The sequence below is a fragment of the Austrofundulus limnaeus genome, unplaced genomic scaffold (assembly GCF_001266775.1).
Source record: "Austrofundulus limnaeus strain Quisiro unplaced genomic scaffold, Austrofundulus_limnaeus-1.0 Scaffold48, whole genome shotgun sequence".
In the NCBI taxonomy this organism is placed as follows: Eukaryota; Metazoa; Chordata; class Actinopteri; order Cyprinodontiformes; family Rivulidae; genus Austrofundulus; species Austrofundulus limnaeus.
Genome location: NW_013952450.1, coordinates 2,465,373 through 2,478,444, shown reverse-complemented (window position 1 = coordinate 2,478,444; position 13,072 = coordinate 2,465,373). Strand labels below are relative to the sequence as shown.

At 38.5% G+C, this 13,072-nt stretch overlaps 3 protein-coding genes across 6 annotated transcripts in view; 2 read left to right on the top strand and 1 right to left on the bottom strand.

Annotated features, from left to right (window-relative positions):
- LOC106517433 (carnitine O-palmitoyltransferase 1, liver isoform) overlaps nucleotides 1-5,088 on the top strand; it is a 15,254-nt gene extending 10,166 nt beyond the window's left edge. For both annotated transcript variants that reach the window (XM_014008277.1, XM_014008276.1), the window contains exons 10-19: nucleotides 541-736; nucleotides 820-1,008; nucleotides 1,127-1,232; nucleotides 1,319-1,435; nucleotides 2,146-2,310; nucleotides 2,514-2,642; nucleotides 2,811-2,966; nucleotides 3,073-3,186; nucleotides 3,350-3,442; nucleotides 3,818-5,088. In XM_014008277.1, the coding sequence (XP_013863731.1) occupies nucleotides 541-736; nucleotides 820-1,008; nucleotides 1,127-1,232; nucleotides 1,319-1,435; nucleotides 2,146-2,310; nucleotides 2,514-2,642; nucleotides 2,811-2,966; nucleotides 3,073-3,186; nucleotides 3,350-3,442; nucleotides 3,818-3,943 (1,391 nt within the window). In that variant the 3' untranslated portion in view covers nucleotides 3,944-5,088. The remainder of the gene's footprint in view (nucleotides 1-540; nucleotides 737-819; nucleotides 1,009-1,126; nucleotides 1,233-1,318; nucleotides 1,436-2,145; nucleotides 2,311-2,513; nucleotides 2,643-2,810; nucleotides 2,967-3,072; nucleotides 3,187-3,349; nucleotides 3,443-3,817) is intronic.
- Nucleotides 5,089-5,175: 87 nt separating this feature from the next.
- On the top strand, nucleotides 5,176-10,535 carry LOC106517437 (troponin T, slow skeletal muscle). Of its 3 annotated transcripts, none has more exons than XM_014008283.1 (12): nucleotides 5,176-6,205; nucleotides 8,454-8,483; nucleotides 8,571-8,681; nucleotides 8,786-8,801; nucleotides 8,885-8,945; nucleotides 9,023-9,139; nucleotides 9,230-9,307; nucleotides 9,409-9,519; nucleotides 9,595-9,704; nucleotides 9,819-9,909; nucleotides 9,991-10,031; nucleotides 10,332-10,535. In XM_014008283.1, exons 2-12 carry the CDS (start codon nucleotides 8,474-8,476, stop codon nucleotides 10,375-10,377), a joined length of 792 nt encoding a protein of 263 aa, XP_013863737.1. In that variant the 5' UTR covers nucleotides 5,176-6,205; nucleotides 8,454-8,473; the 3' UTR covers nucleotides 10,378-10,535. The 3 variants fall into 3 exon arrangements, with proteins under 3 accessions (XP_013863737.1, XP_013863736.1, XP_013863738.1); XM_014008282.1 differs by having other exon boundaries at nucleotides 9,406-9,519; XM_014008284.1 differs by lacking the exon at nucleotides 5,176-6,205 and having other exon boundaries at nucleotides 8,446-8,483; nucleotides 8,571-8,584; nucleotides 8,655-8,681; nucleotides 9,406-9,519.
- Nucleotides 10,531-13,072, bottom strand: part of dnaaf3l (dynein axonemal assembly factor 3 like) — a 5,785-nt gene continuing 3,243 nt past the window's right edge. The window contains exons 6-12 of the mRNA XM_014008278.1: nucleotides 12,720-12,902; nucleotides 12,501-12,623; nucleotides 12,281-12,403; nucleotides 12,039-12,168; nucleotides 11,339-11,453; nucleotides 11,089-11,163; nucleotides 10,531-10,889 (exon numbers count right to left, since the gene is read on the bottom strand). Of these exons, the coding sequence (XP_013863732.1) occupies nucleotides 10,751-10,889; nucleotides 11,089-11,163; nucleotides 11,339-11,453; nucleotides 12,039-12,168; nucleotides 12,281-12,403; nucleotides 12,501-12,623; nucleotides 12,720-12,902 (888 nt within the window). The 3' untranslated portion in view covers nucleotides 10,531-10,750. The remainder of the gene's footprint in view (nucleotides 10,890-11,088; nucleotides 11,164-11,338; nucleotides 11,454-12,038; nucleotides 12,169-12,280; nucleotides 12,404-12,500; nucleotides 12,624-12,719; nucleotides 12,903-13,072) is intronic.

Below are 13,072 nucleotides of genomic sequence, written 5' to 3'. Positions count from 1 at the left end.
ACACACACACACACACACACACACACACACACACCTATAACCTGCATTCTTTTCATTCAGGAATTTGTTGGCCTCAGGGAGTTTTGCTAAGGATCTTGTGACAGTAACTCAGGAATTTTACTGTGTACTTAGTATTTTGTTTTTTCTGGAGAAGCGTCATAAGGATGAAATGTTGTTCTTACAAACAGTTTGGTTCACAAGTTGTGACAGACTACTAATAACATATTCTCACTTCAATTAACTTTTTAAACACATTGTTTGCTAAGTCTAGAACCAAACAAACATTTTAATGAAAATAATGCATAAAAAATCTATAATATGCACTAATGTAAAACCAACCAGAAACAGTCTGGGATATATTTGTCTCCATAATTTGACGGGTTACTGAAGCCGCTGTGCTGATATCTGTATTTTCACATCCAGSAGTAGTTTTACTAAGTTCCCCCATCAGATGTATTCAAATGACAAWATCTTTCAACTTAAATATTTTCCACTGGCTTTATTGCTGTTTTCTTTTTACATTTTCTTACATGTCCAAAGATACTGTCCAACATTGGCAGGACAGCGACTACATAGTGGTTTACCACAAAGGTCGCTACTTTCGTCTCAGGGTTTACCAGGCAGGCAGGCTCCTGTCGCCAAGAGAGGTTGAATTTCAAATTCAAAGGATCCTCGATGACTCTACGTCTCCGTCAAAAGGAGAGGCCAAACTTGGAGCCCTGACTGCAGGAGATAGGTGAGTTTGATTATACATTATGGTTTRAASACAACAGCAYCATAAATGATAATGTCACTATTTTTCTCTCAAACGTCAATCAGAATTCCGTGGGCCAGAGCAAGGGCAAAGTATTTCAGCAGTGGGGTCAACAAACGGTCCCTGGACTGCATTGAGAGAGCAGCCTTCTTTGTGACCCTGGACGATGATGAACATTGCATGGTTGGAAATGATTCAGCTGCTAGTTTAGATCGCTACGCCAAGTCTTTGTTGCACGGCAAATGTTACGACAGGTACTTCCACACTCTGATGGTTTTTGTGAATGTGTAGTTACTGTAGGTTGTTTTGTTGAGCACTTAGATACCTGGAACCTTCCACAGTGCTCAGTTATTTATCTTTGCTCTCATCCAGGTGGTTTGACAAGTCCTTCTCCGTTGTATTCTTCAAGAATGGAAAGAGTGGCATAAACGCAGAGCACTCTTGGGCCGATGCGCCAGTAGTGGCACATGTATGGGAGGTAAGAAACAAGGAAGCTTAAAAGGTTGCACAGTCATGTTTTGTGCTGAGGAGAGGCCATTTACTGTAACTTCTGTGTGTTTCCAGTACATGCTGGCTACTGACAGTTTCCAGCTCGGTTACACTGAAGAAGGTCACTGCAAAGGAGAAGTAGATTCTTCACTTCCTCATCCACAGAAGCTCAACTGGGATATTGTCCCAGAAGTTAGTTAACCCTTCAAACATCGAACTGTACACATTAGTTTAGTTTTAGTGCTCATGTTAAAACAGTGCAAAGTTTATGTACAAACATGGTACTTTCAATTTGTTCTTAAATCATCATTATTTATTGTAGTTTCTTGAAGTTTAATACAGAATATATGCTGTAGCTGTATATAACAGCTATAGAGGTTGTGGATACACTCAGAGAATGTTGCCTTTTGGGAATATTTGTGTTCCTTTTTGTTTCACTAGTGCCTATAATAGTGTAGAGGTGTGGGCTTGTGTTGTAACAGTAAAGGTGTAATTTACTTCTGACCATAGGGTACTTTTGTAAACCTTTCCAAACAAAATAACGATGGTAGAAGCAGATGTAACATTACTTMAGAGTTTTTGTTGTCAGGTGCTGCATTAAAAAAAATATATATATATATACATTTTTGAAAACCATCTTCAAAATCAGCAAACATGTTGGTGCGTTACTGCCACCTTACAGTAATGTTAGCTGCACATTGCTACCAAGTGAGAGGAGGAAAACAGACAAAGACTTATCAAAATATAGTCAAAATCATTAACGTTAATGGCTGTTTGAAAATTTGGAAGTCATTGCTCATCACTATCAGCAAGCTGGTGTRTAATTTTATTTTATTTTTTACAAAATTGCGTGTAATGCTTGTCTGTCCTGTTGTTAACGGTTTGGATGCCTTCTTCCTCAGTGTGAGGAGCAGATCTCTGAGTCTCTGGCATTGGCCCAGGCTCTGGCAGATGACGTGGACTTCCATGTTTTCTCCTTTCGAGACTTTGGCAAAGGAAAGATCAAAAAGTGTCGAGTCAGCCCTGATGCTTTCATTCAGATGGCTCTTCAGCTGGCCTACTACAGGGTGAGCCTCTGAGGAAGAACACTGATACACATTTACACATCTTAAGTGGTTATGCCTGTTTATTAAGACTTACCTTCAGCTGTATTATAAGTCTATATACAATTTGATTAAAAAAGAMGCATATTACTGACACAAAATATCTAATCCTGACATAAAATAGTGGCAAATATCTCCATGTAAGTGTTTTTTTCCCTACATCCCAGGATCGGGGGACATTCTGTTTGACATATGAAGCCTCCATGACTCGTTTGTTCAGGGAGGGCAGGACAGAGACCGTTCGGTCCTGCACCAGTGAGAGCAGTGCCTTTGTCCGAGCCGTAGAGAATGGAGAGGTGAGAACAAAGAGACCAAACATTTGTGGTTTGAATTATAATACTAACTTATAATAAATTATTTTCAGTTAAGTCCATCTTGAAAACTTTTCCTTCCAGCTGTTTCCTTTTATAAAATCATTGTCTTTTTTTTTTTGTTTTCCTAAACATATTACACTGTCATCCAAGCCGGAAGAGGTGTGCCGACGTTTGTTCCGTTCAGCATCAGAGAAACACCAGCATCTATATCGGATGGCCATGACTGGAGGTGGTATTGATAGGCACCTATTTTGCCTCTACGTGGTTTCCAAATATCTTGGAGTGGAGTCTCCCTTCTTGAAAGAGGTTTTTTTTGTTGTTAATTGATCCTTYACTCTTATTACATTTTCTAGTTTAGTGTATTTCTTTTATCTAAAAGACCTGACAGAAATGATGGTGTCTGTTGTTTCAGGTGCTGTCTCAGCCATGGAGACTGTCCACAAGTCAGACGCCTGTCCAGCAGGTGGAGCTGTTTGACATGGTTAACTACTCAGAATACATCTCCTGTGGAGGCGGCTTTGGACCAGTCAGTATTTTAAACACAAAGATCAGAACTGAAACTGTATATATGCATGTCTGTAACTAATTTAAATGCGTAGKTAAAAGAAAACGTGCTTTTCTGGTGTCATAAAGCAGTTTAAAATTCTGCAATCAGCTTGAGTGTCCTTAACATCTGGGTCTGTTTTCAGGTGGCTGATGATGGTTAYGGGGTGTCGTACATGTTTTTATCAGAGAACATCATAAACGTCCACATCTCCTGTAAACACTCCTGCTCTAGCACTGTGAGTTTAAACAAAGGKTTTTTTTTTCTGCGCTGCCAAAGACTCAATTTTCTGACTCAAGGAACTYTTAAGGAAAACTCAATTCTAACTTGATCAGTTCTTAGTGCTATAATTTGATTGTTACTGATCTTTGGGAGAATTAAGAAATCATATGGCTTCTGMAGTTAATGTTTGGGGCTTCAAAGCAAAGAGGCTGAAAACATATGCACTATATAAAATTATTGCTTTTATTCAAGAATTTTAAATCAATTAAATTCCAAKTTGTACAACAACATAGTATAAAAATTACCAGGAGTAGTGAATACTTTTGCAAGGCATTGTATAGAATCAGATTGAAAACAGATTTCACATTGCTCTGTGTTGTCTCTTTTTAAGGACGCCCATAGATTTGGGGATCAGATCAGGAAAGCCCTGCATGATCTGCTGAAGCTGCTGAGCCTGAGCCCAGAGGAGTCCAACAAAAAGGAGGAGAGTCGAGCTGAGGTCAAGAAAGAAAAGTAGATAGTTGTTCAGAAGAAAGTATGCTGGAGAAATTGTGCATATACATGTTATGTCACAGGGTGAGAAAATGTATTTTTCTTTTGTTCTTATAAGTTGAGAGAAATATGCTGCCCYATTGATGGCATTTAAGAGACAGCTCCTTAGAATAACAGATGACACTGAAGATTGTGTTTTAGGTGATGCGTCTCTATTTTTGTTTTTTTTAGCATATGGAGAAAAAAAATGGTCCACACAAGGACAAAAATATATATATTGGGTTAGTTTTAAAAGTCCAACATAAAGGTGTATAATCCAAATCATTTAATAAAATTAGTATGTAATGTTTTGTTATAATAATAAAAGCCAGTACTGTATGTGTTACACCAATCATCAGGATAGAAAGTCCTAAAGTCACTCTCCTGCAGGGAATAATTCAGTTCAAATTCAAGATCAGTATGTTTTGAAGCTATAGTGTATGCCTCACTTTGTGCCACTAAATTTCTGTTGTTAATGCAGTTGGTCAGCGTGATACTTGTTTTACTTGTAAAGTGTTAGACTGAAGGGAAAACAWGCAGGACTGCCGAGGTAATTTCATTTTCTACCACTTATATACAGAGTTACTGTAGAAGTCAGGAAGTATTTTAAAGCTCAGAGGTCTGTGACTTTTGTACAAACATGAGTCGAATGCTGTGTTTTAAACATGTGCTGCAATTTAAAATTCAATCTTTTTGACAGCATTTATATTCCGTCTGCTCATCCAGAGAAGAACTTTTGGTTTATTTCTGAACATATTTAAGTTACATGTAAAGCTAACTACAAAGCTGTACTGTTGTAAACTTCAGTTACTTCACTGCCACATTTTTTTAAACTTTGTTTTTACACTTGTTTTAAATTTGTGCCATAACAATGCAAACTTTATTTATGAATACACTGACGGCAGTTACTCAGTGAGCAGTGCTGCTGGTCAGATGTGGATAGCATTAGAAATTAGTTGCCAGTGACACAGGTTCCTGTTAATGTTCCTCTGATTGTTGCCTTTATTTGCTGACTCACATCGGAACAAACCACATTGTCTGGTTATATTATGTAATTGCTATTGTAATGCTTTTTAATGCAAAATTAAAGGGGTTTAAAGACATTCTTAATAATAAAAATGTTCAAATCAATGTTTTGTTGTTTTGGAAAATGTTTTGTTTAACATGGCGTTCAGTTCAAAGATATATAAGATTGCAGCAAAACCAGAAAACAAAAAAATCTTTTAATATTAGGACTTCTGACTTTTTGTCTCTAAACAATGGCTGCGTTTTCTGTTAATTTTCAGTCCAGTTCTTGTTCCCGTCCAGTCTCAAAGGTATAAAGAAGCACATAACTCAAGGGGTGAGCCACACCATCAACTGGATCTTGACATTGTAGCTGCAGAAGTGAAATGAGTGTAGTTCTTTCAGGAACCCTGTTTAAACCTTTGATCAGCTGATAAATGAACACAAACTAAACCTAAACTATAAATCATTTGATAAAAATCTTCATTTCATATTGTTTTGATGATATAACATTTGAAGGCATCTAAAGAAGAGAATGATCCACTGGTTGACTGGGAAACAGTCCAGCAGTTAAGGACTCATTAAAAATAAAGTTTTATACTGATCAGCCAGTATGAAATACAATTATTACAACACAATAATCCTCAGAGGATGTTTCATTTTCATTTTTCACCCACCTAAACATTTTCAGAGAACAGTCACCCTCACCCCATACCTCGAGGGCCCAGCGAATCTCTAGCATCCTGGTACCAGGCACTCCAGGACACCCTCAGATGTCACTAAGCTCCGGCCACCTGTCTGTCTCTTATTTCAGCAGTGAGGTCAGTTAGAAACCCTCCCTTCATTATCCTTCCTCTCAAAGTTCATCTCAAGCCCCCAAAAGCTGCCAATGATCCACATCCAATCCCCAGCCTCCTTTTCTAAATCAAGGCATGTGCTCACAGCTGTGGCTCCTAACTTTGTGAGAACAAACATTTCTCTTGACGTTTCCCATAACTTTGAGCTAAAGTATTAACATCATGAAATGAGCTTTTTTGCCTCAGAAAGGGACATGGAACCTTGTGGGAAAGAGGAGGATGTCCAAGCAGGTTTATGTTTAATAGCATCAGTTCTAGACGTGCACACCAATGAGCACACATTCTCAGACTTCTGTGACATCCCAAAGGACCGGATATATAAAGCTGGGCTGCCCCTCTGGCTGTTATTCTTCATCATCGTTGGTGAGCGTCTTCCACAGACTCAGGTACATGCTTCCATTTTTCTCTGTTTTCTGAGTTTTCTCATTGCTGAAATATTTAAAATGTCTCTGTTCGGAAGCCAGACATTTGTATATTTTTGTATACCYTCAAAGAGTAATTGCTATCAGTATTTTTGTACTGTTTGTGGAGTGCAGTGCTTTAAATCTGCACTCACATTTTGATCAAAAACACTATTTTTAAGCTGGTAAAAAGCTCTGAGTTATATGGACTACCTGAACACAATGACTTACACTGTGTGAAGGGAGTTTCAGCTTTTTTTAAATTCTGCCTACTGACATTGGAAGTAGTTGCCAAAACTATAACTTAAAACCCAAGAAGCCCTTCAAATAAATAAGTATTCAGTCATATTAAAATGCTTTATGATGTTGCTATATAATAAAAACACAATAACACTTAATGAACTCAGTAAAATATAAAATTCAATTAAAAAAAAGACAAATTTCCTYAAGCCTTTCCATAGTTTTTGTTAAATTACATTAAATTGTGCACAGTAAACACCAGACCCAGTGGGTCAGTGGATGTTGAGAAATGTGTATATCCCCGTTTCGAACATGATGATCGTCAAACTGGTGTACTCCTGGACCGGTCGTCCATCTGTACTGCTGAGTGTGACTCTTTCAGCCAGTTTAGCCTGCAGTGATGCAGTGTGATAAATTCCTCTTTGAATCCTTCATCTGTCTTTGCTCCGTGACACTGTTTATTCAGACCCACATGCTCTGAGATCTTGGCTAACAACTAACTCCAAAAGGATCTGAGAGACTCTGGCGGCCTTGGAGYTTGATCTGTTGGGTAAATAAAAGCTCAACAGTGGACTGTCAATTAAAACGAACTGCAAATATTTAGGAAGGCCTATTTACAGGTGAACCACACAATTTCCCGTTAGTCAAGTCAGACAGCAGCTAGATTAATTATTAATAGATTCTGGTGTTAATAGCCGTGACGTGCTTAATGTCTCTGTCCAAAATTCTTTGTTAATCAAATTAAACATGGAGTTTGGGACAGCTGGTCCTGCTCTTATCCTCAGTAACAAGATGCTCTGTTATCCTTCTGCTATTCCAAGCTCATCACCATCAAATGGCCTTTCTATTATTTTATTATTTCACAGGACTTATTTGTCTGCTCTGAAAAAGGAGCTTTTTAATTAGAGTTTATTAAAACTCCAGCTTGTATTGAACATTGTTCAGCTCTCAGACTAGTAAATGTGAATACAATCCTCRTTATTTTTCTAGTAAATAAAGTCAAACACAATAACAGCAGGTGAATTTCTAATTCTTTTGTCTCCTTCAGTACACAAACAGTTTTTGACAACACAATTATCATATTTTTAGTGCTACTATAACATAAACTGCCATCTGATCCAATAACTCAGTGTTTCCCAAAGTTGGGGTTGGGACCCAAAGTGGGGTCCCGAAACATCAAGGTGGGGTACTGAAAAGGTTCTCTGAATTAATTAAATTTTTGCCTTATAGTTGTTACAAAGTAGTGAGGTTAGTATATTTAAAATGGACAAATGTAGTATAAAAAATATTGTTACTATGCCCATGTTTTGTTGACCTGATATAAATGTTTGTCGTCCAAAAATAGTTGGGGGCACAGGTCTCTGCTACTGTTTTGTACTATTCTGTGGGTCATAAGCTGAAAAGTTTGGGAACCACTGCACTTTGGTTCCCAAAGTTGGGCTTTGACCCTATTATGGGTCTTGAAGCACCTTGGATAATCTCCAGAAATCAATTTAAAGGGTAATAAAATAATTGCTGATGTAATATTTTCCCTATAATTATTACAAAAACACAAAATAAGTATAAATAAGTATTTATATTTGTGTATACACAGTTTAGATTGTCAAAAAGCCTGTGTTTTTAGGGCTATTAACGAAGTTCGTGTACTCAGACCAGTAATATTTGGGGTCACAAGTTTTTGCCATGGATATTTTGTGGGTCAGAAGACAAAAGGTTTGGGAACMACTGCAATAACTGACCAATATGAAGCCTACCTTTCTTCTGTTTTCACAWGAAATATTCAAAAATGTAAAAACAAGTCACACTCTGCAGATATTTATATACCTAATCATTAGGTGACCTCTCAGACTAACATTTTACTGAATGTTTTTTTAAAAAATTATATTTTTCAGTTTTATCTTTACTACCAAAGAAACTACCAGAACGAAAAACACAAGAAAAGTTTTTTTTTTATCAGTTAATTTACAATTGTGTATTCCTTTTTTTTTTTCAGTGAAACCATGTCTTGTATAGATGAGCACGGGTAACTGAAGACTTTCAATTTGCACATTTCTAATACTAAAATCTGGTAAAGCGTGTCTAATAAATTCTTTCCTTTCATGTTGTTCAGAGGCCATCATGAGGGTAAGAAAAATCCTTAATTTGGTGACTTTAAGCTACATTTTCAGTCCTACCATACTGTGTCCTTCTGCAGATGAAGAAGAGGAGCAGGGAGAGGAAGGTGAGATCGCTTCAAAAACAACACATAACTGTTGGGATGTTTTCTAGTGCATTAAAAACAAAACCAAATTATTTTTCTTTTATCTTCCGTGGACCATATTAAAGGACGCCCCAAATACAAGTAAGATTTTATTAATGAATAAGATGAATAAAAATCTTTATGTGCTGTAAATATGTTTTATTGTGGTGTCATGTTCATTTTAGGCCGATGGTCACACAACTCATACCRCCAAAAATCCCAGAGGGGGAGAGGGTGGATTTTGATGTAAGTTTCTTCACGWGGCTTAAGAATTCCATCAGAGTTGATCCTAAATGTGCACTTTTGCTTGTCCTCACTGTCAGGACATCCACAGAAAGAGGATGGAGAAAGATCTCCTTGAGCTACAGACTCTGATTGATGTCCACTTTGAGCAGAGGAAGAAAGAGGAAGAGGAGCTGATTGGWCTCAAAGAAAGAATTGTAATCTCATTTTTGTGTGTTATCCCCTCTAAAAATAAATGTGTCAGTCTGATGCAGCCATAACGCACTTAGTTATCCCTTTAATGATAGGAGAGACGGCGGGCGGAGAGAGCTGAGCAGCAGCGTGTGAGGGCTGAAAAAGAGCGGGACAGACAGACACGAATTGCAGTAATTTATCATATTTTTCATTAAATTATCTGTACTTTAATACAACCCACAACGCTAAAGCCAATCAAAACCATTTAGTAACCGGTTGATTTCTTCAGGAGGAGAGACAACGGAAAGAGGAGGAAGAAGCGAAGAAAAGGGCAGACGATGAGGCCAAGAAGAAGAAGGTGCTCTCCAACATGGGGGCTCATTTCGGAGGATTCCTTGCAAAGGTTTGTGGAGTTTATTAGCTTTATGCAGTGATGTGCATCGTTCGCTCTGATGGAGGAAATTTGTGTTTTCTGCAGGAGGAACAAAGACGAGGCAAAAAACAAACGGCAAGGGAGATTAAGAAGAAAACTCTGGCAGAGAGACGGAGGCCACTGGYGATTGAGAACCTGAAGGAAGACGGCCTGAGGTCAGTGAAGGCCTCATCAAAGACTGATCTTTTTAAAGAAGTGTTTTTCTTTTAACTGAGGCTAATGTTTTAGAAATGTCAGCAGGTCACATGTGTGACCTTTGTTTTTTGCAGAGAGAAAGCCAAAGAAATGTGGCAGTGGATCTACCAACTAGAATCAGAGAAGTTCGACCTGACTGAGAAGATGAAGAAGCAGAAATACGAGGCAAGCTGTGTGAGAATACAGGAGGTTTGCTGTAAAAATAGCTCATTTCTGACAAACTTTATGCACTGTTTTTTTTTTCAGATTAACGTCCTTCTGAACAGAATCCAGCATGCTCAGAAATTGTGAGTCAATCCGCTTGTTATGATAATCCACTGCATAAATCCTAAACCCTCAACTTGCAAAGCGGTGCATGATAAAGCTTTGACTATGCAAACATATCACTGATTAATGGCTGCTGCTCGTGCACAGGAAGCGTGCGCTSGTGCTTCTTAGTAGACAGGATGCACACGTCTGAGACATTTACATAGTTAAATGGAGCRGAAAGCGAAACAGAATACTTCTCCTTCTGAAACCACAAGAAAACTGTGGGTCCAGTGTTGTACACTGCTGCTGCTTTTTAATCTCCTCTTGCCTTCATTCAGCAAAAAGGGCCATGGGAAAGGAAAGGTTGGAGGACGCTGGAAGTGAAGCCCTCCACACACAAACTGGAGTTCCACACTGAGAAGACGCCCCACAAGCTGCAGCAGTTCTGTAGTGTTCAGTGCTTGACCCGAGAGAGATGTGCTGGATTTCTGTGTGACACTTCAATTTGCATTTGTAGTCATTAAAATGCATACAATATTAAACACTGGAAATTTATTCAGATTAGTTAGTTTCATTGGCTGACTTCTTTCTGAGGACAGAAACACAATAAATCTGTCTACATATCTCAACTGTCTCTCCTAAAGTAAATCTTTATAAATTTTACAAAAGCTTAAAAAAGCATATTGTTAACATACCAGTTGTCGTGGTGTTTTTAAACAGCTTCAAAGGATAAAAATGAAAAGCTGTGATACAATCTTCAGGTCTGCTGGATAAAAACTGCATGAACATCATCACAGTTCTCCTCATGCCAGGGTTTGAATCCAGCCTCTGCAGCCATGCTTGACACTTTTTTCGCAAGATCTGCTTCTTGCTCTTTGTTGAGATCCAAGATGTATCTGCAACACACRAAAGTAACGTCAATAAAACATAATTAAATTAAAAACCGCGTAGGTAAATCTGGGGGGGGGGGAACGATGCGCATTTAAATATCTGATGCACAAACATGAGTGCAGAGCGATCACMCGGCCGTCGCTGCACAACTGGAGACTGTACACTTGCCATGGTAACAGGCCATGTTACTATAAAAACCCTCACTTGGCCAACTCCACGACGAGCACGGCGTCTGGCGCTGCAATCTGTCTCATCGCGGGGCCCAACTGGTGCACGCAGCTTCGCAGCAGACAGGGGGAGTCAGAAACACAGAAATGAAACACGCTCACAAGATAATATCAATATTCTGCTTTCCAGGTGATGGGGGAGCAACTCCCCCTCCCCATTCTATTTTAGTTTCAGTATTTGCATGCTAGAAAGTGATATTTATGGCAACTCTAAAAAATGGTCTCACCTGGCAGAGAAGTAAATAGTGTGGAAGTAATGAGAGTATTTCTGTTTCTCTGGCAGCTTGCGAAGCGAGTCCGAAGGGAGGAACGTTACAGAGACTCCATTCAGCCGCATCAAATCTGAGGGAAATGAAACTGTTACCTTAAAGCTACGTAGTTTTGCTTATTTTATGGCTTCTCGTCAATGTAAAGTGGCGTGTTATTAACACGGCAGCTTGAGAAGCTCGAATCTAATTAATGAGTATTTTTAAACACCCCTGGCTCAATACATGATGCAACAAGTCACTTTCATTAYTGCAAAAGCTGTCCATCTTACCAAGTTTTAAAATCTTATATCCAGCCAAAAAGTCTTTTTGATCTTGTTTTGAGACAGATTTAGTAAACAAGAACTGACTGTGTAAGAATAATCATCTTGTTTTCAGAATGTGTAAGATTATTTGTCTTGTTAGTCTGAAAATATCACTCAAATTAAGTCAAAGATTTCTGCCAATGGAGTAAGAAAATTTTACTTGGTAAGATTCTTAAAATAAGAAAAAATTGAGTCAAATCAAGTATTTCCATATTCAATTTCAGTATTTTATTATTCGTACACAATCAGTTCTTGTTTAGTAAATCAGTCTCACAAGATCAAAAAGACATTTGGCTGGATATAACATTTAAACCTTGGTTAGGTGGACAGTTTGAGCTAGCGCCACAGTGCTTTACCATTAAAGCTGGCAGATTTCTGCTCAGCTTGTGCCTCTGAGTCGGACTGAGGAGCAGCGAGGCAGCCCCGTCTGCTGGACAGGGACTGGAACAATCCTTGGACGTTTGCGAAGGAGACGTCCTGAGCKGTCTGCAGATGTAAAGAGAGGGACGGATGAACAAAACAGACATCATCCATACATTAATTAACAGGAAACGCCAACGTGACGTATAATCTATGTCATTAATGCATAGCAGTTTACTTTGATGTGCTGCTTGTTCTGTTTCTTCAGCAGGCTCTTGTCATCTGTTTCAATGCCAAAAGAGAGATAAGGACTGGAAACAATGTCTCCCCAGTAGCCTCTGAATGCAACTTTGTCTCCCCTCTGTCAACACACACACTTACAATAAAGTTCCTTTACGCTGAATAATTAAATTCAGATAATTCAATAATTCAGTGCAGCAAACCAGATAATCACTTACCTGATTAAACCCCTTAGAAGAAAGCAAAGTTGGATTGGTTATTTGGTAAACACCTTCCCTCAGCTCAAACGCCAGTCCCTGCTCTCTCCATTGGACATATTGTTGTTTGTTAATGATGCTACACTGCAGGATAGAGTTAACATTGACTAGGAACTTCCAATTTTTACAATTTTTTTGTGTAAAAAAATAGGAAAACTCTATAAGAAAATTCTGAGTTACCCCTTTTGTATGCAGCTTCATTTTAAGATCCCAGTCAAAAGAGCCATTCCTGGAGTCATAACGGGTACCGAGATGCTGCCTGATGCGATAATCCCAGACTTTAGACATCCTGATGGGAGCAGGACCCTCAGAAGACTGGTYCCACAAGTTGAATATCCGGACTAGTTCATCTCGCTCCTTGAACTGTGAAGAGTCAATGTAATTGTTTTACTTTGTCTGAGTTTTTTGGGGGGCTCTTGGACATCTGGACTCTGTGTATTAATATTATCTCACGTTTAGTATTACAGCGGGTAAAATAAGTATTGAACACGTCAACATTTTTCTCAGTAAATATATTACTAGAGGTGCTAATG